This window comes from Oryza sativa, chromosome 2 (genome assembly GCF_034140825.1).
Source record: "Oryza sativa Japonica Group chromosome 2, ASM3414082v1".
NCBI classification, from domain to species: domain Eukaryota; kingdom Viridiplantae; phylum Streptophyta; class Magnoliopsida; order Poales; family Poaceae; genus Oryza; species Oryza sativa.
Genome location: NC_089036.1, coordinates 5184672 through 5211938, shown reverse-complemented (window position 1 = coordinate 5211938; position 27267 = coordinate 5184672). Strand labels below are relative to the sequence as shown.

The 27267-nt window shown below is 42.1% G+C and overlaps 4 protein-coding genes across 4 annotated transcripts; 3 read left to right on the top strand and 1 right to left on the bottom strand.

Moving 5' to 3' along the window:
* The first annotated feature begins 6022 nt into the window (after positions 1-6022).
* LOC4328591 (uncharacterized) lies at positions 6023-7245 on the top strand. The gene has a single exon (XM_015769093.3). It carries the CDS (start codon positions 6082-6084, stop codon positions 6658-6660), a length of 579 nt encoding a protein of 192 aa, XP_015624579.1. The 5' UTR covers positions 6023-6081; the 3' UTR covers positions 6661-7245.
* A 4246-nt stretch (positions 7246-11491) lies between these two features.
* On the top strand, positions 11492-12423 carry LOC4328590 (uncharacterized). Its single transcript, XM_015769397.3, has one exon. The coding sequence runs from the start codon at positions 11562-11564 to the stop codon at positions 12162-12164; it is 603 nt and encodes a 200-aa protein (XP_015624883.1). The 5' UTR covers positions 11492-11561; the 3' UTR covers positions 12165-12423.
* A 4490-nt stretch (positions 12424-16913) lies between these two features.
* Positions 16914-17779, top strand: LOC4328589 (uncharacterized). The gene has a single exon (XM_015769512.3). The coding sequence runs from the start codon at positions 17007-17009 to the stop codon at positions 17634-17636; it is 630 nt and encodes a 209-aa protein (XP_015624998.1). The 5' UTR covers positions 16914-17006; the 3' UTR covers positions 17637-17779.
* Positions 17780-19297: 1518 nt separating this feature from the next.
* On the bottom strand, positions 19298-21559 carry LOC9268762 (protein LYK5). The gene has a single exon (XM_015767583.3). The coding sequence runs from the start codon at positions 21529-21531 to the stop codon at positions 19462-19464; it is 2070 nt and encodes a 689-aa protein (XP_015623069.1). The 5' UTR covers positions 21532-21559; the 3' UTR covers positions 19298-19461.
* Between the last annotated feature and the right edge of the window lie 5708 nt (positions 21560-27267).

Sequence of the window (27267 nt, the reverse complement as noted above, 5' to 3'; positions counted from 1 at the left end):
AAGGTTGAGGTTAAACTTTTATAACTTTGACCATCAATAACTTTAAAAATATCTAATTTAAAGAAACTAGAAAAACATATATAGATTTGTCTTTCAAAACACTATAATAAAAGTAAACATGCATTTATTTATTGTATATATTACTAGCAAAAATGCCCGTGCGTTGCAACGGGTAAAATTTTTTATTGATAATATATGTTTTTCATGCATAATCATGTCAATGACAATGTTTCTATTTTAATGAGCGGCTTTTTTTATAAACATTGTTTTTTTTTCTTGCGCGATTTTCTCAATCCATTTTTCAGAAATGGCGCATTTCTTTATAACAAATTTTTCCTAGCATGTTTTATTTTTGCTTATTTTACTGACAAAGAAAACCATATTTTTCTCCCTTTTATGCTTTTCTTTTCTCGTATGTTTTTTTGCCTATTTTCTCGCACGTTTTTTTTCTTGTTATTTTCGAATGTTCTTTTTTACTTTTTTTTCCAATACAGTAGAATGTATGACGAAATAAAGCCATGTAGTAGATGGCAAAAAATTGATGGATCCTATCCGACTCAAGTGTCTATCAATTTAGCTTTTTTCTAACAGTTTTTTCAGAGCGATTTATTTTTTAGTAGACGGTGTTTTTTTCGCGCGGTTTTTTAAAACCAAACTTTTAGAAATGGCACGTTTTTTCTAGCAGTTTTTTTTCCTCGCATGTTGTTTTTAAAATATTTTTACCGATGATGGAAATAATTTTTCTCGCGCATTTTTTTATTGAAGATGGAAGACCTTTTTAGCGTGTTTTTTACGCTTTTTTTCTGACTTTTGCCTCACGGGTTTTTTGAACCGTTTTTATTTTCTCATTCATTTTTTCTTTTTAAATAGTTCGATTAGATTAGAGATAGAGAAGAGATATATACTGGTTAGAACTCGGATTTTGTTTCACCCTTTCCATTTTTTTCTTGTGTGTATTTTTTATTTTATACGAACCATTTTTTTCGCCACTTTCTTAGGAAATCGGACGAACTTTTTTTAGATGTTTTTTCATTTTTTTTTCGTTTTTAAAGGAATTGTATCTAGCTTTTTTTCACCACTTTTTTTTTTTGCCTTTTCTATGAATCAATTTTTTTTCCATTCGGATCTACAGTTTTTTTCGCCACTTAGGGGAAAAATACTTTTATTCTTGTTGTTTTTCTTTATTTTCTTTTTTTAAGGCTTTCCTTTTTCTTTTTTCTTTTTTTTTGAGAAACACAGTACGTACGCAGGCGCTCACAACGTGCGCACACTCACCCCTATGAACGCACACACGCACACCCTACCGCTATGAGCACATCTGAAAGACTGAGCCTTTTTCTTTTTATGCACCTTTCTGCCTTTGTTATCTCTCTTTTATTATTTTTTTAATAAAAATGACCTCAAGTACCTTATTGCAAGATATTAGGGACTCAAATGTAAATATAAAAATTACAGGGACTCAAATGCAAAAAGTACAAACCCAAAAATTAAAATCATATAAAAATGGAATGATCTCGACTTGTAGGTTTCATTTTTGCAAACAGATCTTCAATCCGGCACATCAATTTTTTCACCAATCTAGAGTCGAACTTTTTTTTTGGTTTATGAGAGGGAATCGGATATAGGAGTCGGACTTTTTATTTTATTTTTTTCGCTAATCAGCCCAAACGAAAACGGATGGGAGTTTGTTTCCTATTTTTGTGGAATCGGACAAATTTTTTTCTTTTACCGCGTCGATGGAATTTTTTTTTGATCGGATAACTTTTGGTTTTTTTTCCCTTTTTTCTGATCGGACTTCTGGTTTTTTTGGTTTTTTTTGCCCTTTTTTTTTGGATCGGACTTCCTTTTTTTTGTCCCTTTTTTTATGGATAACTTTGGTTTTTTTTTTGCCTTTTTTCTGGATCGGACTTCTTTTTTTCGCACTTTTTTTTTGCCCGGTTTTTTTATCGGATAAACCTGGTTTTTTCCATCCGTTTTTTTTGTTTTTTTTCGCCCTTATTTTCTGGACCGGACTTCTTTTTTTTGTCCGGTTTATTTATCGGACAAACCTGGTTTTTTCTGCCCGGTTTTCACCCGGTTTTTTTGACGGACGATGGAGGTACCTCTTATTTTTTAAGTAGTAGAGATAATAGAAAAATAAGGTCAAAGATATATCTTGTAGAGCGTGTCATTGTCCAAAGCGTTAATTAAAATGAAACCGAAGGGAGTAGAGCAGAAGAAAAGCCACCTTCTACTTAGATACACACTCTTCTATTTGAAAATATACACAAGCATTTCTAGTTATGTACCTGTATTTTATAACGGAGAGAATAGTAGGGCTTGCTTCATGCCGAAGAATTTATTGAATTCTAGACGATGACACAATTGATTTGGACAGTGCTACCAAATTCCCTGGGAGGCACGTCCGCACGTACGCATGCAGTAGCATATGCCCACTTGCCCAGGCTGAAATATACACCAGATTAATTATCAGTATTTGTTCGCTGTCACAGTTTGCAACACGGAATATTAGGCGCATAATATTTTATTAGGCAAAACGTTTGATTAAGATTGCTGTAACTATGGTAAACACCTTTGATTAAGAGGATGTTTGGTTGATGCCTAACCTTGATATAACTAAGTTTAGACTAGCTGTGGCATGGTGGAATAAGCGTGGTTTAGAAATAATTTGTCACAAGTACGGTATGCTTAGCTCTAAATTTGAGAACATGACGTGTGGATTCCAAAGTTAAGAAAGTGTGGTATAATATATACAATTGCGGCAGCGAAACAAATACATGCCTAAAAAATTGTGGCATGGCTAAAGTTTGGCGTGGCAAAGTGTGGCAACCAACTAAACAACCCCTAAGATTGTTGTAACTATGGTAAACCACTCCTCAATAGTTCTGCTTTGTAGTGATATTTTTTCCATTAAGAAGTCAAGCAGTTAAGTTTGTCCCTAGATAAGCTCGGTAAGTAGCACTTGTTTGACCATGTTTACTTACTTGAATATATAGAAAGGCAGCTATTTCAGTCAGCAACGAAAAAGATACGCATGATGTTGCAGCATTACTCGATCGGTCTCCATCACTAACTGATATGATCATGACTGGATGACCGGCCAAGTAATCAGGTTATTAATTAATTACAGTAGCTGTTTAGGTTCTGATCAGCCAGCTGAAACTAAAAGGTCAATTTCCTGCATGCATGATCGGTAATCAGTACTGTACACTATAGTGGATTAGTCCAAAAGGCCGGCGCTCTGGATAGAACTTAGTTTGATCTTTTCCAAGATAGGAGTAATTCTAGCTAAAAGAAAAAGATCTTTTCCAGGATGTGATTTGTCTGTAGAACTGTATAACAAGCTGCATGCGAATGTACTGTGTCGGAGGGGCGACGGCAACGAATTGAAAGCTAGGATTACGAGGAAGTAGGTACGAGGAAGAAACCCAAAAAAAAAAAAAAATCGCGAACACGGAACCCAGAATAATCTTTCGTGTAGGAGCGTTATTTAGAGCTTACCCCTCCGTAAAAAAAAAAGATAAAATCATACCTACAATCCTACACACATGTGTGTCCAAGTTCGATCGTAGGTATGAATTTGTTTTTTTTTTACGGAGCAGTAGCTTGGATAATTCTTTTCTCCACGAACAAGATTCGGATTATATTGTAGGGGATTGGAAGAATTAGTTTCGTGCTAAAGTTGGAACACCCTTGAGTGACAACAAGCACGCTCAAGGAAGGTACATATGGTTCTCTTGACATTTAAAACTTCGAGTCTCTTGATAAATCTATTGAGATATGAAATTAAGAGAATGGTATCCTTTTCAGAGTATATATCTTCCTATTATGGAAGATTTTAAGGAGGTACAACTACTCTAAAAAGATCTAATTCCTTTTAGCAATTAAGACCGTGAAACAGAATTAGAACTACCTGACTTGTACTCCCTCCGTTTCAGGTTATAAAACGTTTTGACTTTGATCAAAGTCAAATTGCTTTAAGTATAATTAAATTTATAGAAAAAAGTAGTAACATTTTCAACCCAAGACAAATTTACTATAAAAATATATTTAATTATTGATTTGATGAAACTAATTTAGTATTATAAATATTATTATATTTGGCTATAAATTTAGTCAAATTTGAAACAATTTGACTTTAACCAAAGTTAAAATATCTTATAACCTGAAATGGAGAGAGTAATACTGAAACTAACTAATAAACTAATAGCTTACTCTTAAGAAAAAAGCTAATAGTAGTTACTCTTTCGTTTAAAAATATAGCAACCTAATAAGACATACGTCTTATGTCCCAAATAAATCAATCCTATGAATAAACATGAACACGCGATTTATTTTGATAGTACAAAGGAAGTATCCATATATATGTAGGTCAGTGCAGAAGGTTCTAATGTTGAAAACCTAATTTCTAATTTCGTCCGGGCTTTTCAAAATTAGCGAACGGACGAGGCAAGAACGCGGCAGCGAACGCGACACGGTAGAACAAGTTCCGAGTTCCGACGCGACGCGCCGTTGGCGCAGGAAAAGTCCGGTCACCCCACCCCACTCTCTCGCTTGGGCCGCCCGCAACAGCAAACCAGCCTAGCGCCCGCGCTGACGCCCGCAGGGCTGCATCGCCAGTCGCCACGCGGGACGGACAGAGTCACTGCCAGGTGGGCCCCCAGTAGAGGCGGGGAGCGGCCCCGCGAGCTACTGGCAGGTGGGCCCCGCCGTTACTTCACTAGAAGGCGGGTTCGCATTCTGTGGGAGGGGAGCGTCCGAGCGTGTGGTCGCCGCTGCTGCTGCTGCCGTCTTCGTATGTTTTTTTTTTTTTTTAGCCGCGGAATCGTCAGAGCTCAGGCGCTCACACCGTCACACCTGACCTGACACAAACGAGTCCACGGCTTTTGTGTTGACTTGTCTCACGTTTTTTTGCCTTCTGGTCCCTTCACAAGTGCCATTTTGTGGAGCCAGACACCAAACAAGAAGGTCAAACTGCTGGTGCTTTTCTTTCCTCAATTGCTTCTAGAAGCAGTGGGGCTGTCCCGTACGGCTCAGATATGGCTGCCAAGCAACGCGCATCTGCGATATCGAATCAGTGAAAATTGTCTACAGTAATATAGCTACAGTAGTCGTGGCTGATAGGTAGAACCGGACCCATATGTTAGCGGCTTCTACCGCAGCTGCAGTACTGCATAGGATCCATGTCCGTATCGAACACATGATAGTAGTAGCTGTGACACTGTAGCTAATACAGGCAGTCGAGCAGCCGTGTAGTAGTGTTGGAGTACATTAACTAATAGCAAGTTAAGAAGATGTTCATCTTGTTATCAAAATTAATCCTACCAAGTTTTGGTTTCTATCCAAATTTGACAAGGTAACAATCTAACATTGATAAATTAATTTATCTCCATTACCAAATTCTGGTAATTTTAGAATCTTCCTCTCACGCAAATTTGGCAATGATAACAAACCAAACTTAATTTACACCTTTCAACCTTAACAAATATTAACAATGCCAAAATTCAGCATTACCAAAATTTAAATTTGGTGCGGTTGATTTAGACATCAAAGTGAAGAACCCTAAGTGTATAGTGCTCTATATTAATAGTTACGTACTTTTTCCATCTCAAAATAACTTTTTTTAGTCTCGTTTGTTTAAAACAAGGTAAAAGAAAAAAAATCACATGTAAAGTATATTGAAGATAATCTGATTTGCAGATAAGGGTAGATATGAGATAAATGTGAACATATTTTTAAGAAAAGTTAGAGTTCAAAAAACGAAGTTATTTTAGAGAGTATGGACTAGTAATCCATCACTAATCACTCTTAAAAAATATCGTCTCGTTCCATGAGCAGGGCTATTAGTCTCATAACTTACATCTACATCATCCAGTCGACTAACCACAATACTTGACCAAAAAAGTAAAGAAAATTATTTTCTCCATAATTTCCCAAGAATCAAGGGGCTTAAACGAAACAAACTCATCACTTTCCCCATTTCGCACTCTATATATACACCATCCATCCATTTTCAGTCTACGCATCCAACCTCCGAACTAGCAATAGAAAATTCCAACATTTTCGCCAACATTAATTCCCATGGGATTGAAGCTTTCTTGCATCAGCCGGCGACGCGGCTCGCCGGTGCCGGCGCCGGCCAGGGTCATCGCCGCCGACGGCTCGCTCAAGGAGCTCCATGCGGCCGCCTCTCCCGCCGTCGCCGACGTGCTCCGCGGCGAGGGCGAGTCCTTCTTCGTGTGCAACTCCGACACGCTCTACTTCAACGAGCAGCCGCCGGCGATGGCGCCGGGGGAGGCGCTCCGGCCGGGGCAGATATACTTCGTGCTCCCGGCGGCGATGCTCGGGCAGCCGCTGTCCACCGCCGACATGGCCGCGCTGGCGGTGCGCGCGAGCGCCGCGCTCGCTGCCGTCAAGGCGCCGCGCCGCCGAGGGGCTCGCCGCGGCGGCGACAGGAAGATGAAGACGGTGCGCGTCACGCCGCTGCGGGACGAGGGCCTCGACGGCGGCGACGTCCTGCTCCACGAGAAGCTCAACGAGCGGACTCTGGGTGAGTTCCCGGCGTCGTGGAGCCCGCCGAAGAGCGGCGGCGAGAAGCTCGCCGCGGCGGCGCGGTCGCGGTTGAAGCGCGTGCTGAGCATCATCCAAGAGGATGCATAAATATTCAATTTTTTCCACTTCTTTTTTGGGGAAACAATTTTTTTTCAGAAGCTCGAAGCCCAATACATGCTTAAAGCTTTAATTAATACTTGCTCTGTTTCAGAATGTTTCAGAATGTTTGACACCGTTAGACTTTTTATTACGTGTTTGACCATTCGTCTTATTAAAAAAATTTAAGTAATTATTTATTCTTTTCATATCATTTGATTCATTGTTAAATATATTTTCATGTACATATATAGTTTTACATATTTTACAAATTATTTTGAATAAGACAAACGGTCAAACATGTGCTAAAAAGTCAACGGTGTCAAACATTTTGAAACGGATGGAGTATGTTTAATTAGTAGATTTAGAAAGAAAAGAATACTGGGGAAAAAGATTCATGGATGAATCACCCTCTTGTATATACGACTTCAATCTGTAGTTGCAAAACTACAAAAATGTAAAAAAAAAGTTGATCTTTGTACAATTTTTCCTGATGTACATTTCCCAGACTCTGATTTTCTGCTGGTTACATAGAAAGATGGAGAATTAAGGAATTAATTCAGGCTGTGTAGAACAGAAGCTACATGGTGCCAGTTAGTGTCATTTTCCTCGCGATCACAGTCGAACTTTGTATTATCCTGACATCATTTGCAATAATTGTGAAATAAGTGAACCCCTTGATAATCGAAATGTTCTTACCAAATTTCCAGTCTGCCTTTTACTCCAATCCACTCCACTCGTTAGACAATTCCCAACCCAGAAACTATTAATTAGTTTTCATATTTGCCATATCATATAGATATTATACATAGAAACTATATATATATAATGGATGGTTTCTTAAAATAAAATTCTCATCCAATCATCTCCCTTCTCTCTTCTTTTATCCACATATTCTCTTGTTTTCATTCTTTATACTTGTGTAGAGATGGTTTCTTGCATAAGAAATGGTTTCTTCACCTCTTTATCTCTCTCATTAAAATATTATGGGGCGGAGGGAGTAACTACCTGTTCTAAAATATACGCAAGCATTTCTAGTTATATGTTTGGACAAGTGTATTTTGAAACTGAGAGAATATTATGGCTTGCTTCATGCCGAAGAATTGATTGAATTCTAGACGATGACAATTGATTTGGACAGTGCTACCAAATTCCCCACTTGTCAGGCTGAAATATACACTAGATTAATTATCAGTATGTTTTCGTTGTCACAGTATGCAGCACGGAATATTAGGCGTATCATATTTTATTAGGCAAACGTTTGATTAAGATTGCTGTAACTATGGTAAACAAATTTGATTAAGATTTTTGTAACTATGGTAAACCATTCCTCAATACTCCTACTTTGTAGGGACAATTTTTCCATTAAGAAGTCAAGCAGTTAATTTGTCCCTAGATAAGCTCGGGAAGTAGCACTTGTTTGACTGTGTACTTGAATAGAAAGGCAGCTATTTCAGTCAGCGACGAAAAAGATACGCAGGATGTTGCAGCATTACTCGATCGGTCTCCATCACTAACTGATATGATCATGACTGATCGACCGGCCGGCCAAGTAATCAGGTTATTGATTAGTACTACAGTACTATACTCACTCACAACAAGGTCAATTTCCTGCATGATCGGTAATCAGTACTGTACACTATAGTGGATTAGTCCAAAAGGCCGGCGCTCTGGATAGAACTTAGTTTGATCTTTTCCAAGATAGGAGTAATTCTAGCTAAAAGAAAAAGATATTTTACAAGATGTGATTTGTCTGTAGAACTGTATAACAAGCTGCATCCGAATGTGTGTCGGAGGGGCGAAGGCAACGAGTTGAAAGCTACTCCCTCCGTCAAAAACCAACCTCTGAGAAGATATGATCCCTCCTAATACAATGAATATGGATAAAAGGCAGATTCGTTGTACTGGAAGGAGATCTCTCCTATGTTGGCTTTTTTTTGGACGGAGGGAATAGGAATATAGGCGATGGAGACGTAAGTAGGTACAATGAAGAAACCTATAAAATAAAATAAAATTTCGCGAATATGAAACCTAGAATAATCTTTCATGTAAGAGCAGTAGAGCACTTAAATAGAGCTTAGTTTCGATAGTTCTTTTCTCCACGAACATGATTCGGATTATATTGAAGGGTTTGGAAGAATTAGTTTCACGGTAAAGTTGGAACACCCTTAAGTGACAACAAGCAAGTTCAAAGAATGTCTGTTCCTCTTACGTATGTTGAAAAATCTGAACCTCTTGATAATGATCTATTGAGATGTGGAATTGATAGATTGCCAATCCTTCAGAACATATACAGTGTCCTATTATGAAATATTTTAAGGAGGTACAACTACCCAAAATATCTAATTCCCTTGAGCAATTAAGATTGTGAAACAAAAGCAGAACTACCATACTTCTAATACTCAAATTAAATACTAACTACTAGTAGTAATAGCTAGCTTGCTCTTAGAAAAAAAACAGTTATTACTCATTCATTCCAAAATATAACAAGGACGTACATATATGGGGTCAGTGGAGAAAGTACCCAATTTTGAACATCTAATTTCGTCCCAAGTTTGAACATCTAATTTTGAACGGACGAGGCAGGCAGGAACGAACAACGAAGTAGCGAGCGCACGCGCTGTACGGACGGGAAGGCAGAGAGGATCGCGTCGCTGACAGGTGGGCCCCAGTAGGGAGGCGGCGAACAACTGACAGGTGGGCCTCGCGCGCCGTGCCGAATCCCCCCACACACCACTGGGTTCGGATTCGCATTCTGTGGGAGGGGAGCGTGTGGCCGCTGCTGCTGGGCGCTGCCGTCTTCAGGTTTGTTGCCCCGCGGAATCGTCCGTCAGCGCTCACACCTGACGCCACTCGATCGGTGGCGGTTTCTGTTGACCTGTATCCCCTTTTTTTTTTTTTGCCTACTGGTCCCTTCACAAGTGACATTTTTTTTTTTTGCCTGCTGGTGCTGGACTGGACCGGATGTGCTTTTTCTCAATTGCTTCTGGAGTAGAACCAGTTGGGCAGTTCCGTAGGACTAGTGCTCAGTTCTTTTTTTTAAAAAAAATAAATTACACAGTACAACAACGCAGTTGGGAACTAATCTCTCACTTGCAAAACAACGTAACTCACGTATATGATTAATTAAATACGGAGTATTATCTATTTTATTTTTAAAAATAGATTAATATGGTTTTTAAAGCAACTTTCGTATATATATTTTTTAAAAAAAATTATTTAGCGGTTTGAAAAATGTGTGAAAAAGAGTAAGCTGAAGTTGGAAAAGTGAACAAACTAACCCAGCCTCATATGGATGCCTAGCAACAAGCATCTACAGGGTCGAACACATTACTAGCTATGATACCGTGACAGGCAGACGAACCACCCTGTAGAAGGATCAACATCCTTTGCCGTCACTGCACCGTGCCTTTGTCACTGACATGTGGGTCCGATGTGTCGTCGGGCCCATACGTCAGTGATAAAGGCACGGTGCAGTCGACTGCAAAGGATCTCAATGCCCTGTGGTAGTGTATAGTACTATATAGTTTGTTTCTATTCTTTACCGGCGTTATCTTTTGATGATGAAAGTATATACTCCCTCAGTACCTAAATATTTGACGTTGTTGATTTTTTTAAACATATTTGACCATTTGTTTTATTCAAAAACTTTTATGAAATATGTAAAATTATATGTATACATAAAAATATATTTAACAATGAATCAAATGATAGAAAAAGAATTAATAATTACTTTTTTTTAATAAGACAAATGATCAAACATGTTTAAAACAGTCAACAGCGTCAAACATTTAGGGACGGAGGGAGTATAACTATAGTATACTCCTTCCATCGCAGGATAACATTTTTACTCTTGTGTGTTTTAAACAAGATAAAATTTTAAAAAGAATCAAAGTGCTTATCATTAATAAGAAAGTAGTACTGGTAAAGCAAGTATATAAGGTGCCCGGCCGTAAAGTATATTGAAGGTAATCTGATTTGTGGATCGATAATAAGTAGAAGATAAATGTGAATTTATTTTGGGAGAAAAAGTAGAGTTAAAATAAAGTTATTTTAGAGAGTATGGACTAGTAATCCATCACTAATCACTATATCATTGGGCTAGTTTAGGTTGATGCTAATTTTTTCTGCTACTAAAATTTTTGGTAACTTCAATAGTGTCAAATGCATGTTTGGTTTTGATACCAAATTTTATCTATAATAGTTCAAATTCAGTAGTTCTATCTATTTAGGGTAAAAATTGTTTCAATCCAAACAAGCTCATCTTGTTCCGTGAGCGGGTCTATCTATTAGAGCATCCGACAAATATAGCAGATATCTTAATTTAATTTATACTGGTTTCCAAGTTGTAATTAAGAATTATTCATATCAACACTCATGATAGTAGCATACTCCCTTCGTCTCATAATATAAAGAATTTTGAGTTTTTGCTTGCATTGTTTGATCACTCGTCTTATTCAAAAAATTTTGGAATTATTATTTATTTTTTTGTGACTTACTTTATTATCCAAAGTAATTTAAGCACAACTTTTCGTTTTTTATATTTGCACAAGTTTTTTGAATAAGACGAGGGGTCAAACAATGCAAACAAAAACTCAAAATCCCTTATATTATGGGACGGAGGGAGTAACTTATTATATTCAGTTATCTCATAACCTTACTTACATCTGCATCATTCAGTCTACTAACCACAATACTTGACCAAAAAGGCAAAAAGTAAGAAATTATGTTTTTTTTAAAAAAAGTAAGAAACTTATTTTGTTCATATAATTTCCCAAGAGGAAAGGGGCTTAAACGAAACAAACTCATCACTTCCCCCATTTCGCACTCTATATATACACCATCCATTTTCAGTCTACGCATCCAACCTCCAAACCAGCAATAGAAAATTCCAACATTTTCGCCAAGATTTCATGGGATTGAAGCTTTCCTGCATCAGCTGCCGGCGACGCTCGTCGTCGCACCAGCCGGCGCCGGCGCCGGCCAGGGTCATCACCGCCGACGGCTCACTCAAGGAGCTGGCCGTCTCTTCCGCCGTCGCCGACGTGCTCCGCGGCGAGGGCGAGGGCCGGTCCTTCTTCGTGTGCAACTCCGACGCGCTCTACTTCAACGAGCAGCCGCCGGCGCTGGCGCCGGGGGAGGCGCTCCGGCCGGGGCAGATTTACTTCGTTCTCCCGGCGGCGATGCTCGGGCAGCCGCTATCCACCGCCGACATGGCCGCGCTGGCGGTGCGCGCGAGCGCCGCGCTCGCGGCCGCGGCCGCCAAGGCGCCGCGACGCCGAGGGGTTCGCCGCGGCGGCGGCGACAGGAAGAGGAAGACGGTGCGCGTCACGCCGCTGCGGGACGAGCGGCTCGACGGCGGCGACGTCCTGCTCCACGAGAAGCTCAACGAGCGGACGCTGGGTGAGTTCCCGGCGTCGTGGAGCCCGCCGAAGAGCGGCGGCGAGAAGCTCGCCGCGGCGGCGCGTTCGCGGCTGAAGCGCGTGCTGAGCATCATCCAAGAGGACGCCGAGTGAAGATAGATGAAGATTCAGCTTTTTGTCCCCCTTCTTTTTAGGGGAAACAATTTTTTCGTATTTTTTTTCAGAAGCTTAGAGCTTAACACAAGTTTAAAGCTTTAATTAATTTGTTCAATACTAGACTAGATTTAGAAGGGAAAAAAATACCCGGGGAGAAGAGATCCATGCATGATCACCCCTTGTAAATACTACTTCAATCTGTAGATACAATCATACAAACCTACAAGAATATATAAAAGTTGATTTTGTATTTTTATGTACATTTCCCAGCTGCTATAGATTGCAGTTAATGGAAACTTTCAATCTCCTGACGCACTGCAATAATCGTGCAATCAGTAAAACACTGACGATCGAAATGCTGCTACTAACTTTTCAGTCTACCCAATAAGAAACTCAAACTTCAATTCCACTGCAAAAAGGGGATTAAACAGGGTAATTAACACCTACTGACATGCTTAGCATATTAATCCTCCAATCCTATGCATATTAACACCTACGGTCATCTCTCAGTTGCTTCTAGTTTGGGATGCGGTGCTTCCTACCTAGCTCTTATCGGGCGTTGAGGATCGTTTCGTTTGGTGTTGGACGAGTGATCAGTGTTACTTGGCGCGCTCAGCATAACAGGCATTCTTCTTTGGCTAGCACTCATTTGCCTGTGCCAACCTGCTCTGGCACGCGAAAGGCCATGCCAAATGCAAATTCTTTCTTCGGTTTGCATATCAGCAGCGTTGCTGGACAGCTGATCTTTTTCAAAAGCGTGGTATTGATAGCCACTATGTCTGTCCCTTTTGCGCTCAGGAGTTTGAGACGGCGAACCACATTCTCCTCGACTGTGTGTTCCCTTGACAGACCTAACACCATGTTTTGTCACCTGAGGGCTGGACTGCCCTCCTCTCCGGTGGCAATTTGCTTAAGGACTGGTGGTCGTCTGGTAGGACTTGCTTACCTAAGCATCTTCGCGCATGCTTCGACTCCCTAGTCCTACTGATCTCTTGGCAGCTGTGGAAGTAACGAAACTCTAGGGTTTTCGACTCGGCCCTTTCCTCGGTTTCTGTGTTTATAGAGTCTATCCACTCGGAAGGTTGTCTGTGGTTTTCCGCAGGCATTACAGCTTTTGAGGGTTTGCTAGGAGTGTAGTGTGGCTCCGTCCTACCTCTCGTTTGTTTGGAGTAGCCTTTGTTTCGCAATAGTTTTTTCCTTTCCTTTTACCTTTTGGTTTTTTTCTTTCTTCACCCCCAACATAGGCCTGTGTGGCCAATTGCGTTGTGTAACAAAAACTCTTTTTATTCTAACATATTGATGTATAACTATTTTGCGCGTTCGAAAAAAAAATCCTCCAATCCAGCCCTTAAAATCCTAAACCAAATATAGCCTAAGGTACTAGGAAAAATGTAAGCAATTTACTCATGTTGCAGTTATAAATTAACTGGCTCGGACTCATTTACAATGGGCAAATTGAACAGGTTTTTATTTTCTTTTTGCAATAATTTTGCAATTTAGTCATTTACACACACAATTTTCATGATTTACTGCATAATATGATACTATGATCATGCAGTAAATAATGACCTTAAATATTATCAAATGTAGTAGATACTCCAACCATCAAGATTTAAATCCAGGTACACATAATATTAAGCACACCCGGTTATGCTATTAATAGGAATTTAGCGAGGTCATGAATTTGACATTAGCTTCTGTCTCTTTGCGCAAGTGTTAGAATACGTTTTTGCAGATGTGGGTGAAAATAACACAGTATTTTACCAGGTTACCACCTCATGAGAATCTCCAGTATAACGATAGGTCCATCAGTTTGATAAGGACAGTTTGGTCTCAACTCCCTTTTAATTTTATTATCCTTGCATTTTTTACATTCTCCAGGGAAGAAAAATGCACTAGAAGATTATATTCTACTCCTTTTCAGATGCCGTATGCATCGGTGCTCTCTATTTCCCGACGAGATAAGTAAAAGAATCGGTCAAAATATTCACCAGAAAGAGAGTTTCTTGGAAATTTCAAGCCACTCTGGTCTTGCTAAGGGAAGTGCCAATCTCGGGTAGTAATTAACGACCCCTAAGTACGGTAATCAACACAAAAAGATTAATTTATTGTACTGATCTCCAAGGAGCGATGCTAATTGAGATGATGCCAGAAACGTCAAAATTAGAAGCAGATAGGAAGAAGTCATGGTCAGTGAAAGCATTAACAAATGACGAATTAATTTGGCAATCAGTGGCCGTTTTATCCACTGATCAGTCAAAGTTCGTCAGTTAGCTATGCCCCCAGATCGTGTTGCAATCAACTGTTTTGGTGATTATTGTATGAAATCCTTGCTTTACTTGATGACTAACGATGCATGCATGCGACGACTGAAAGACTGATGGCGTCAATGATTAGATCAGAGCTTTGCACTGATGAAGGCTTCATCTCGGCCTGCCTCATGTGGCTAACTAATGGCTATACACCTACTTTAATCTTCTGTGTTAAGCAATTTCTTGATTGATTATGACAACTACCAGCTGCAATTATGTGTCCTAATTCCAAATGTGCATCGAGGTAGGTCGACGACATGGATGATCCTGTGGAGAAAAATAGTGGCACTGATCAGCTTCTGAACCTTAACTAATTCAGTTTGTCTCCTCTTTTGTCCTCTGTAGATTGCATGATTAAAACTAAGCAGGTAGCAAATGAGTGAAAATAGAGAGACGGACAAAAGGAGAGTATGAAAGCTTGGATTGGTGGTGTTTGGTTGGTGATCTTCTCAACTTATCAGCATTTTTCTGCACCCAACACTCTGAAATAGGAAATGGTTGCATGACTGACCACTGACATTTTTTTTAATATAAGAAGGTAGAGCCTATCTAATAGTCATTTCATTGAAAGAAATGATAAGTTATAAAGTTTCATGAATAAGGGGAAAATGATTAAAGGAAGAGGAAAGGATAAAGAGAAAAGGAGATAGACTTACCACTGACTCGGGAGAATACTGGAAAAATTCAGCATCAAGTGTGGGAATAAACAAGCATACGCGCTTGTGTACCTGCAATCAGAGACTCGTAATTAGAGCCAGCTGCAAATATATTTTAAGGAGATAAATCAGGAGAGAGAAAAGTAGCGGGCTACAGATTTGTAGCTAGCTGTAGCACGGACTCCAAGTCGCAGTATGTCTATGACAGGTGGGACTATATATTAATAGTGTGGTATGTAACTATTATATAAATGAGCTATTAGATTGGCTCTAGATGAATTGGAGCTAGTAGTTAGCTATACTATTGAACTTGCTCTTAGCCAATTGGTCAGTGTGTCATGTAGTTAATTAATCTAGATTAAGATGTAGCTTGTTCATAATTAAGATGAGAGATACTCTAAAATCAAGTGTTCTCAGGTACAAAGAGTAGGACCATCAGACTGACCAAAACTTGTGAAGACATGCCTGCATCAATTAGCAAAAGTTCTTTAAAAATTTCAGTTAGGACTGATGCTGTCTGAAAATCTGTATACACACGAAAGATTAGAAGATTAATCTGTATGCACACATCATGGATACGTACGCGTGATCCGTCGACTTACCTGTCGAAGCAAACGTGATAGTCTTGCTTCTTGAATTGAAAAGCATGATTTTACACAAAGTTGATTATACAAGTTGATCAGATACAAGTTGATTAGATAAGCCATGGGAGTAGTAGTTAAGCACTGTTGGTATGGAAATGGAATTAGCATGCTCTAAGTCACTTTGCCCAAGTTGCCCAACAACCAACGGGGTGTGAAATGAGAAGTGACCCATTGTTGAAATGAATCCAAATGTTAGACAATGCAAAAGGTGTTATAAGATACAGGATTTTCTTCTTGTTTTTTTCCCTTTGATTTCAGGGAAGACGAATGCACATGCACACACATTATAACGTAAATAGGCCACACGCCTATGGACATAAGTATGATTTCTAAACTATGTTTAAAGAGACAGAGGCTGCTGTAAATCCTTCATTTTATTAAATTTATACTAAAAATGTACCAACACGTATAATATGAAACCATAACGGACGAAGTCATACAGACATGAATTCACAATCAAATTTATTTTCTCAAGATAAAATGATTTTCTAATTGCATGGGTTGTCATTAATGAGTCCAAATTAATAAATGCCTAGGTATGGGGTATGGCTATTTCCTCTGCATTAAGTCATCTCCTTTCCTTTTTTTTTCTTTCAAAGGCGTAAAATTAAAACTATCAGCATATTAGTTCTCTGCCCTACGAAATTATTAGTACTGCCAAAATCAGGGTAAACTATGGCACTACTAAAGAATTGGTAAGGTAAAGTTATCTAATGTATGTTTGGATTGTGACCAATATAAAGCCAAATTTAATATTGTGGTGAATAAACTTCTAGAATGAACCAAATAAAATATGGGCACTACGAATTGGTTGACCTCAACCAAAACTAGCACATTTAGTATTAAAGTTATAAAAAAATTGGTAACGCACATTTACCATGTCTATACGCCTATAGACATATAGAGGTTTAGCCACACCAATTCTTACTAGAAAAAGTGATTTAGCTACAATAAGGTTTTTTAATCCAGATGTGTCAATTAATAAAGAAAAAAATATCCTCAATGAAAATTCATCAGTGCCCTATCAGTCCCGGCAAATCCTTAATTAATTAATTATGCATCATCTATTTTGTTTTGAATAATGGAAAGACACCCGGTCCAACCCTTTGCTTTTGCCACTCTATAAATACATCTTCTTCATCCTTAATCCACCTGCAAAATAAAAAATTCAGACTCAACTCTCCTTAATCTCATCAAAAACACACACAAAAGCACACGAAAATTTCAATGGGATCGAAGCTTTCGTGCATCTACCGGCCGGAGAGTGACATCGTCGTCGAGTCGGAAGCTCCGGCGCCGCCGCCGCCGCCGGCGAGGGTGATCGCGGCCGACGGCTCGCTGAGGGAGCTGCCGGCCTCTCCCTGCGTCGCGGTGGTCTCCGACGTGCTCGGCGGCGGCGACGACGCGGCGTCCTTCTTCGTGTGCAACTCCGACGCGCTCTACTTCGACGACCGCCCGCCGGCGCTGTCCCCCGGCGAGCCGCTCCGGCCGGGGGAGCTCTACTTCGTGCTGCCCAGGGCGATGCTCGGCCGGCCGCTGTCCAGCGCCGACATGGGCAGGCTCGCCGTCCGCGCGAGCCTGGCGCTCGTCGGCGAGAGGCCACAGCGGCGGCGGCGACACCGGCAAGGCGGCGGCAAGAAGCAGAAGAAGAAGGTGCACGTCATGCCGGCGCAAGCGCAAAGCAGAGACGACGGCGACGGCGACGTCGACGGCGTGTTCAACGAGAAGCTGAACGAGCAGACGCTCGGCGTGTTCGCCGTGTTCCTGAGTCCGGCGAGAGGCGCCGCGCCGGCGGCGGCGGCGGCGGCGAGGTCTCCGCTGAAGAGGGCGTTGAGCTTAGTAGAAGAGGAGGCATAGTAGTGAGGCAGTAGGAAGTAGTAGTAGGAATCCGTTTCTTGTTTTGCGCAAAGTAGAATGAACCAGTATATCATCCTCAAGTTTGGTTGTACTCACAAACAAAAAAAAAAGAGAGGAAGAAACAGGACGAATTTTGAAGTAAACTAGGCCTTGTTTAGTTCCAAACTTTTTCTTTAAACTTTCAATTTTTCTATCACATTAAAACTTTACTACACACATAAATTTTTAACTTTTCCATCACATCGTTTCAATTTCAACCAAACTTCTAATTTTGACGTGAACTAAACAGACCCAAAGATGAATGAATTCCTTAGCTCAAAGGAAATCCTCTCTCCGTTTGCATATACTTGACACTGAAGTACGATTCATCTCGAATCACTCATGATTTTTAGGGGATCATAAGTCCTCAAAATGATGATATATTATCAAGCATGTTGCATCTTAGGCTTGTTCCATACTTGGCTTGCATCATAGGCTTGTTCAAACCTTTCTCCTGCGCACATAAAACAACAAAACATGATAACTCATTAGCACATAATTAATTAATTATTAGCTAAAAAAGTTAAACAATGAATTAATATGATTTTTCAAAGCAATTTTCCTCTATATTTTTATTTTTATTAAAAGAAGTAGAGTTTTTCAGTTTAGGAAGGCGCATGTGCGTGAAAAATAGTACGGAGTAGTAGATTAGAAGTTAGAAAAGCTTAGCTGAAAACACACCCTTAACCGTGAAAGTTTCTCCTATAGTAGTCTAACCATTTAAGGACTATTAAGGCTCAACGTTAAAATGACGAAAGTCAACATTGCAACGCAAATGTAAACGGAAGCGGTTTGGAACAAACTTTGTAAGGCCTTGTAGTTTGATGAAACCCATATCCCGGCCCATCTCGGGAGTATTATTTGGGAAGAGATTAAGCTAAGTAAGCATGTGGTTCAATCAACAATAACCAGAGTTAGTTAGCTGAATCTTGGTGGGGGAATCATTTAGTCTAACCCGCTAAATCACCCTATCAAGTGTTCTTTTCCCCTGATTGTGCTATCTTAAAATGCATTGCTTTCGATTATACAACATCACGGAGATATTAAAAAAAAAACAAATTCAACCCACACGCTGAGGTATAAAGGAATCAAATTCAGCAGATGAACAATAATGGTACTATTCATATCTAGATTTGTCTTTCTCTTTTTTCCCAATGCATAGTCACTATACTATACATTATCATTTTTTAAAATATTTGTATAAGTATTTATATTAAACTTTTAAAAAAACAAAATATACACGAGTGAAAATTCCCTCAAGAGATTTGAATCCATTCCGTAAATTCAAACGAAAGAATCAAAGAAGTACTAGTACTAGTCTCAAAAATAATCTAATCCTAACTACAGATCTGGATATATGCGTATGCAGGTTCGTAGATAGGGCGTGTGCAGGTTCGTAGATAGGATTTGTTTTTAGACGGAGTAGTAGGTCGGCTTGTAAATTGTAAGCCTTGTTTGGTATAAAAGCCCACGCACTGGCCCATCTCTAGAGAACAGGGATGAGCAATTCGATGGTATAGGCAATCATATTTGTCCCCAAATTTGCGAAAACTTATACAGAATCAGTCAAAACCACCTATAATGACTCAAAACTTATACAATTCGATCGTACTCCTTCTCAGTCAAGCATGTCAAGTTGTCGCTGCTGCTCGAGGACAGTTTTTATTCGCACCATCAATTGCAACACAAATACTATTTTCAGCTACAAATTCAAAACTCAATTTGAAAAATTCCGATCTTTTCGCATCGATTTGAATCGAATTTGCCACCGATTTGGTTCGTTTTGCTACCTCCCAATCAGCGACGACCCGGAGTTGCCGTGATCCGAGGGGTTCCAGTCCACCGTGGAGCCGTACACCGCCGCGAGCGAGACGAACACCTCGTCCATGGCCGGCCGCGCGGCGGGCTGCCTCGCCACGCACCGCGCCGCCAGCGACGCCACGGCCATGGCCAGGTCGAGCGGGTAGTCGCCGCCAAGCCGCGGGTCCATGAACGCGCGCACGTTGCTCCCCGCGTCCTCGCCGCCGCCGTCGACGAGCGCCTCCGCCGCGGACTCCCACAGCAGCAGCGCCTCGCCGTTCTCGCCGTCGCCGGAGGACGCCGCCTCCTTGCCGGAGAGGAGCTCGAGGAGGACGACGCCGAAGGCGAACACGTCGAGCTTGGGCGTGATGAGGCCGTGCTCGAGGTACTCCGGGGAGAGGTAGCCCTGGGTGCCCACGACGTGGCGCGTCAGCTGCGCGGCGGCGGCGGCGGCGCCGTCGCCCGCGGGGAGCGCGCGGGCTAGCCCGAAGCTGGACATCTTGCCGTGGAGGTCGGCGTCGAGGAGGATGTTGCTGCTCTTGATGTTCTTGTGCACACATGGCGGGTTGGTGTAGTGGTGGAGGTAGTTGAGCCCGTCGGCGACGTCGAACGCCACCTGCACGCGCTGCCTCCACCCCAGGACGCCGGTGGCGGCGTCGCCGCCGTGGAGCCAGTCGCTGAGCGCGCCGTTCTCGGCGTACTCGAAGACGAGGTAGGTGTCGCCGCGGTGGACGCAGAGGCCGGAGAGGCGGATCAGGCTGCAGTGGTTCACGCGCTTCAGGATGCCGACCTCGCCGCTCACGTCGCCGGAAACACGCTTCACCGCCGCCGCATCGCCGTTGAACACGCCGCGGTACACGGCGGTGCCGGGCACCCTCCGCTCCTCCGAGAACCCCGCCGTGGCCTTCTCCAGCTCCGAGTACTTGTACACCGTTAGCGACTCCAACGCCTCGCGCACTTCGCTCGCCATCAGCGACCTCGCCGCGGACAGCGACGACATCGAGGTTGCCGTCGTCGTCTGCTTCCCCGATGCCAGGGCGCCGTACTCCGCCGAAGAGGACACGTCGCCGACCACCTTCCCCGGACGAACACTTTCTTCCCCAACGCCGCGTCGCCGCCGGAGACAGAAGAACAGCAAGCCAAAGACACCCGCCAACGCAAGAACGCCGCAACCGACGCCTACCCCAACGGCGACTCCCTTCCCGCTGCCCGACCCACCAGGCGGCGGCTGCGCCCGCGGCGGCGCGGGCGCGGGGGGCGGCGGCGCCTGGGCCGGCGGCGCGAGCATGTCCGGCGTGGGCGCGTTCTTGAGCGGGACCAGCAGCGTGGTGAAGGGGTATATGATGGAGCTCTCGGTGAGCGTGTTGGCGTCGAGCACCTCCTGCGCGTCGACGCGGAACCGCGCGGCGATGGCGGAGACGGTGTCGCCCCAGGTGACGAGGTAGGTGACCATGTGCTTGACGCCCGCGGCGGCCTGCGGCGGCGAGGGGCAGGCGCAGCGGAGCGGGACGGTGAGGTTGTCGCCGGCGACGAGGCCGCGGCTGTCGTGGAGGGGATTCTGCGCGATGAGAGCCTGGCACGTCGAGAGGCCCTGGTAGGTGAGGTTGGCGATGATGAAGTAGGTCTCGACGCCGGTGTCGCGGATGGTGTGGGAGGCGTTGTGCTGGTAGTAGCCGCCCGGGGAGCAGCCGCACGGCACGGGCGCGAGCACGAGGCGGTCGGCGGCGACGGGGGCGACCGGGTCGACGGCGTTGGAGTCGGCGACGGCGGCGGCGGCGACGTTGAGGAGGTAGGAGATGGAGACAGCGGAGGCGTAGAGGGGCGGGGAGGAGCGGAACACCAGGTACGCGTCGCAGGGCGCCGCGGCGGCGGCGGAGGCGGAGGTGGCGTTGCAGGTGTAGCCGAGGGTGGAGCTCGCGTTGGTGGCGTAGCAGGCGTTCTGCTGGTTCGCCTCGTACTCCTGCTGCGCCCTCGCCGCGACGGCGAGGAGGAGGGCGACGACGACGAGCGAGAGCCCGGCGCCGCCGCGGCGGATTCGGCGTGGAGTTTCCGCCATCGGCGAGGTCGGGGGCGGATTGGTCTCCGTCTCCGTCTCCGGCGAGGCCTTGTAATTAAGTGGTTGTTGGCTGCTGTCCTCCGCTGGTTTAGCTGGAGACAAGTTGGGTCAACGGTGACGAGTCAAACTAGTGGCACATTTTTCTATGTGGGGATGCAGCGACGGATCTTTGATAAACTTTTCATAAATTTTACCACGCGGAGTACTCCTATTAGTCATGAAATCGATGAGTACTTGCCTAAACGTGTCGCATCCGGTACGTCGTGAGCTAGTAATAACCGGCATAGTTTTAGAAGTTGATTTAAAGGATTTTTTTTGTCTTTCTTTTTAATTCTCATTTAGGTAAGAATAAAAGTACATAAATGATAAATCATACCCCCACTATCACAAAATGTAACTATATTTTTAGATAGTGCTAAATTAGACATTTTAAAATTAACTATTAATAACAAAAAAAATATAAAAAAGATTGATCAGGTAAAAAGTATCTTTATCCTTATCCTTACACAAGGATGGTTCATCAAAGTAGTATCTCGAAAATCGTGTAAAAGTTTTAAAAGGCCATATTTTAGGACATAGGAATTGTATATTTCAAATTATTTTCTGTTTTTTAAATTACGCGTCGTCAGGTCATTATTAGCCGAGTAGTAAAACTTGTTTGGAAATAAACCCGTGGAACTTTATCACTGTGGGTTCCATTTGTCACTGCAACTTCGCAAAGCAACACAAGACCAAATGGGCGAGCCCATAGTACATGGGAAATGGTCAAAGAACCGAAGGGCTAGCGAGTAGTACGGGGGAAATGGTCAACACAAAGACCGTCCCGTTATCAGTGGGACACGCAGCAACACGGGGATGATGGGTTTCCACAGGCCACTCCAGTCCAGTCACGTCGTGTGTGTTTAGTTCACGCTAAAATTAAAGGTTTGATTAAAATTGAAACGATGTGATAGAAAAGTTCGAAGTTTATGTGTGTAGAAAAGTTTTAGTGTGATAGAAAAGTTAAAAGTTGAAAGAGGAAATTTGGAACTAAACTCGGTCATCGCCCATTTTTTCCGAGCGAATTCAGGTTGCTTCACGGGACGCGCAAGCGCAACCGCGGACCATGCTGGATTCGTTCCTTTGTCTGACTGTTAGACTTAAATGAAGATGGTTGCTAATATTCTCTCTATCCTGAAATATAATAAATTTTAAAGAGATATGATACGTACTATAAATCTAAACACATTTTAGTAATATGAATTTAAACACATACCATAAATCTAGACACATCCTAATAGTATGTATATGTCACATTCCTCTAAAATTTCTTGGGTGTGTTTTGCTGCACTCCTTGAGCTGCGGTGCAGCTATCTTTCACAGTAATGTGTGTCAGCGTAACAGTTGTATGGCTGCATTGCAATGACTACAATCGTGCACCCGAACGGGACCCTTATATTTTGAAAGATGAAGTATGTTAGTCCGAGGACAATTCGTCCACGTTTTAGTCATCACGTCGGGTGGAACATTATGGGCCAGCATATTTGCAAACTAAAAATAATTTATGGATAAAATTTTTATGTATGTGTTCTTAGCGAGCTAAAAGCAAAAACTGAAAAATAAACTTCGATGAAAAAACCCTCAAAATCAACTCTAATTTTAAAATTAAAAATTTAAATTTTAGCAGATAAGTATAAGTATAAGCGAAAAGATAAGTAATAGATTAGTGAAGTTCCTTTCAGTCACAGCAAATATGTTAGTGAAGTGCTAATCGGTCAACCAAGCACTCGAGCATACTTTGGGGCTGGTCTAGCTCACGAACGTTCGAGATGAGCGGATTTCACGAACGGTTTTCATGGCATAACAATCTCTTCCTGCCTAATTACGTGATTAGTATTTGTTTCTTCTGTTAATAACCAAATCCATGCCGCCACTATTTGTACTTACGAGATTTGTTTGATTGGATTATATTTTTTTCGGGAAAATATCCGGTGTGGCATGATCATCATTTTTTATTTATATTAAGATTAAAGTGTACGGGCAGCCCTTAAACTTATAAGGGTGTATCATTTAGGTCCCTAAACTTTCAAAATGTATATCCAAATCCCAGAACTTGTTATAGTGTGTCATATGGGTCCTAAATCGCCAGAACCACTTCAGGATCCTATGCGGCGTTGATGTGGCATGCCACACGGACATGACGTGGGATTATTTTGACTGACAAATAGGATCCATTTAATTTTTTTATTTTTTCTTTTTTCTTCTCTTTTTTCCCTTTATTATCTTTTTCTTTGTGACCTTGAGCAGAAGAAAGGAAAAAAAGAAGAATAAGAAGAAAACGAAAAAGAAAAAGAAAAAGAAAGAAGAAAAAAAAAGAAAAGAACACGTCACATCCATGTGGCATGCCATATCAGCGCCACATAGTATCCTAGAGGGGATGTGTCGATTTGGGACCTAGATGATACACTTTGACAAGTTCTGGGACCTGGATATACATTTTGAGAGTTTAGAGATTTATATGACACAACTCTACAAGATTAAGGATCGCCAATGCACTTTACTCTTATATTAAAGTTAATACACTAAATTATCTAATAATTGCAAATATAAATTCTATAGAAAGTTTATATACATAAAGTCTACATAGAAACTTTTTTATATATAAAATTTATATATTGAAAGTTTTTATATATAAAGTCTACATAAAAATTTTATATATGCAAAGTCTATATATTGGGCTTCATATATATAAAGTTCATATATGTAGAAAGTCCCAAAAAAATTCATATTAAAAAGTTCCGTTAATAAAACTAGAAAGAGACTAACAAAAAAACAAATATGAAAAAAAAGTGAAAGAAACAAAAAAATGTTGATACGTATATAGGAGGATCACGTGAAAAGAGAAAAACGGAAAATTGGGAACAGAACAATACAGCTTCCTCGCGCATCCTCTACTCCTCGTGGCGCGTCCTCTAGTCCTCTTCGTCCATATCCATTCACAAGATTCCTGCTGAGCGAATGTTCGCTCACTAGTCTTTCCGTACTTATTTGTGTCCATTCATTTATCTCTGTTTCTGATAAAGTTATTGGAGATGTCGCCATCGTCAAAGTATACGAAATTGATCCGTGGTGACCTGGTGGGTAATCGGGTTTTGGCGGTTCATAAATAACTACTCGAATTTTATTCAAAGTTTGCAGAATTTTGCCAAAATTTACCAATGCGTATCCAATTGATAACACAGAAAACTGAGCGGTTAACATCTGTTTTGCGAACTTGTGTCAGCTACTCACATGACCAGGTGACCATCGGTCCTATTCTTTTCAAATTAAGATAAATATTTTTTCTCGATTTTCATTAACATATTTTTCAAACTGTTAGGCAGTATATTTAGTGCGAAAATGTTTTTCAAACAATTTTTGAAGTTTAAAATAAATAAAACTAAATTAAATCACGCGTTAACGGTTTTCTGCCGTACTTAGTCGTCCTCAACTCCATCGAATTTTTTTTATTTATAATTTTTTTTATTAAAAGTTTTACAAAAATAATTTTCCATTTTGAAAATTGACGGAAGGAGTCGCCTACCGCCCTCTGGGACGCCCTCTCAGAGGGCGGCGAAAATGACGTGGCAGACGGCCGTTCGCTCTCGGGCGACGGCCGTCAACGAAATTTGCAGGCGGCCCCCTTGCCGCCCTCCGCTAGGGCGATTTTATACTGTGCGGGGGGCCGCCTGCAAATTGGCGGCGAGGGGGGGCATGGAATTTTGCAGGCGGCCCCCTTGCCGCCCTCAGCTAGGGCGATTTTGTACTGTGGGGGGGGCCGCCTGCAAATGGGCGGCGAGGGGGGCATGGAATTTTGCAGGCGGCCCCCTTGCCGCCCTCCGCTAGGGCGATTTTGTACTGTGGGGGGGCCGCCTGCAAATGGGCGGCGAGGGGGCATGGAATTTTGCAGGCGGCCCCCTTGCTGCCCTGGGGGAGGGCGATTTTTGCCTCTCCCCCTATAAAGCCCAGTCCCTCCTCTGTGAAATTTCATTATATTCACTAAAAATCCAAAAAAAACAAAAGAGAGAGAGGGGAAGGCAGCAGAAGGGGAGCGGCGAAGCCCTGCTGGTTCGCTCAATTCATCACAGGTATGCTCCCATACATCTTTTGTGCATTTGTACTAATATGTTATGTTTGAGTATATATGTTGCGTTTTAGTTTTAGTTCCATATATTTTAGCACATCTGTAGCACACAGCACATATGTGTAGATCCAGAGCATAGAATATAATAGTATGAATTGAGACATAGACAGTAGTGTTAATTGTAAGATGTAGTTTAGTTTGATCTGGAGAATGTAACGTAATTTTAGAAATTTAGAGAACAATATTGTAGAGAATGTAACTTAGGGCGTAGTACAGAAATGCGAGGTTAACGCAGTTATTGTTTTCATCAGGCACAATGTCAAGTAAGGTCACATTTCAGATAGTTCACGGTGAAGGAAATATTAGATTTGGTCCAGATGGTGTTGATCTGTCAGATTTTGTAATGACATCTAAGGGCATCGATAGGCCTGCGGAGAGAACATTTCAGTCAATTTATAGTTGGTTGTTGAGAGGATTTAGAATAGACCAAGAAGTCTACACAATGTCAGTGTCAGTTGTAGTGAGTCGTGCAACAGAAGGTTATTTTTGGGAACTAATGCCGATGGACAGCACTGATGCTTGGAGACGGTATGTGGAAATGGCTTTTGAACGGTCATGGCCCCTCGTTATATTTGTGTCGGTACAAGAGAAAGATATAAATGTTTCAATGCAAACCGAAGATGTAGAGGGTCCTATCAATGCAGGGGATGTTGTTGGACCATCGATGCAAAATGAGGAAAATCAACCAAGGGAGGAGCAGGCTATGGGCATGGCGGATGAGGGGGAGAGAGTCGGTATAATTGTTGATGAAATGGAGAGGGAAGATTCGGATAATGAGGAAGTGGACGACGACGCATCATCCGATGAGGAAGGTGATGTAATGGCCACTGATTGGGCAAATGAGGACTTCTCTGGACTTGTTATATCAGAGGGTGATCATGTACCCTGGGAGTATAAGGAGAATGAGGTAATTGAGGGTGCAAGATATGCTCATAAGGATGAGAGGAAGGAGGCGGTGAAGCATTGGGCAGTTTCCTTGCAGAGAGAGTTTAGGGTGGTCAAGTCAACAAATTATGTGTATGAAGTGAGGTGCATGAAGGAAGATTGTCCGTGGCGTGTCCATGCATATAAGGGTAAATGGAATGATTATTGGAAAGTTAGCATTGTGACCGAGCACAAGTGCTACTTACAAGGGGTGGAGAAGTATCACCGAAACATCACTTCAGCTTTTGTGGCAAGTGAGATGTACAGCAGTGTTGTTGGTAACATTGGCTTTGAACCAAAATCAATTATTAGGCACATCGAGAACAAATTCAAGTACACCATAAGCTATGCAAAGGCCTGGAGAGCCAAACAAAAGATCATTGAGATGAGGTATGGCACATTTGAAGCTTCTTATGATAATTTGCCTCGTTTGTTAGCCACCATTGCCCAGAGGAATAATAATACGTACTATGACCTACATACATTTACATCGGTTGATGATCGAACAAAGAGTGTGCTGCAAAGAGCCTTTTTCTCATTGGGTGCTTGCATCAATGCTTTTGTGCATTGTCGACCTGTTCTATGCATAGATGGAACTTTTATGACAGGTAAATACCGAGGTCAGATATTGACAGCAATTGGGTGTGATG

Coding starts and splice junctions, on each gene's coding strand:
- LOC4328591 (XM_015769093.3), top strand. CDS start 6,082: ATGGGATTGAAGCTTTCTTGCATCAGCCGGCGACGCGGCTCGCCGGTG.
- LOC4328590 (XM_015769397.3), top strand. CDS start 11,562: ATGGGATTGAAGCTTTCCTGCATCAGCTGCCGGCGACGCTCGTCGTCG.
- LOC4328589 (XM_015769512.3), top strand. CDS start 17,007: ATGGGATCGAAGCTTTCGTGCATCTACCGGCCGGAGAGTGACATCGTC.
- LOC9268762 (XM_015767583.3), bottom strand. CDS start 21,531: ATGGCGGAAACTCCACGCCGAATCCGCCGCGGCGGCGCCGGGCTCTCG.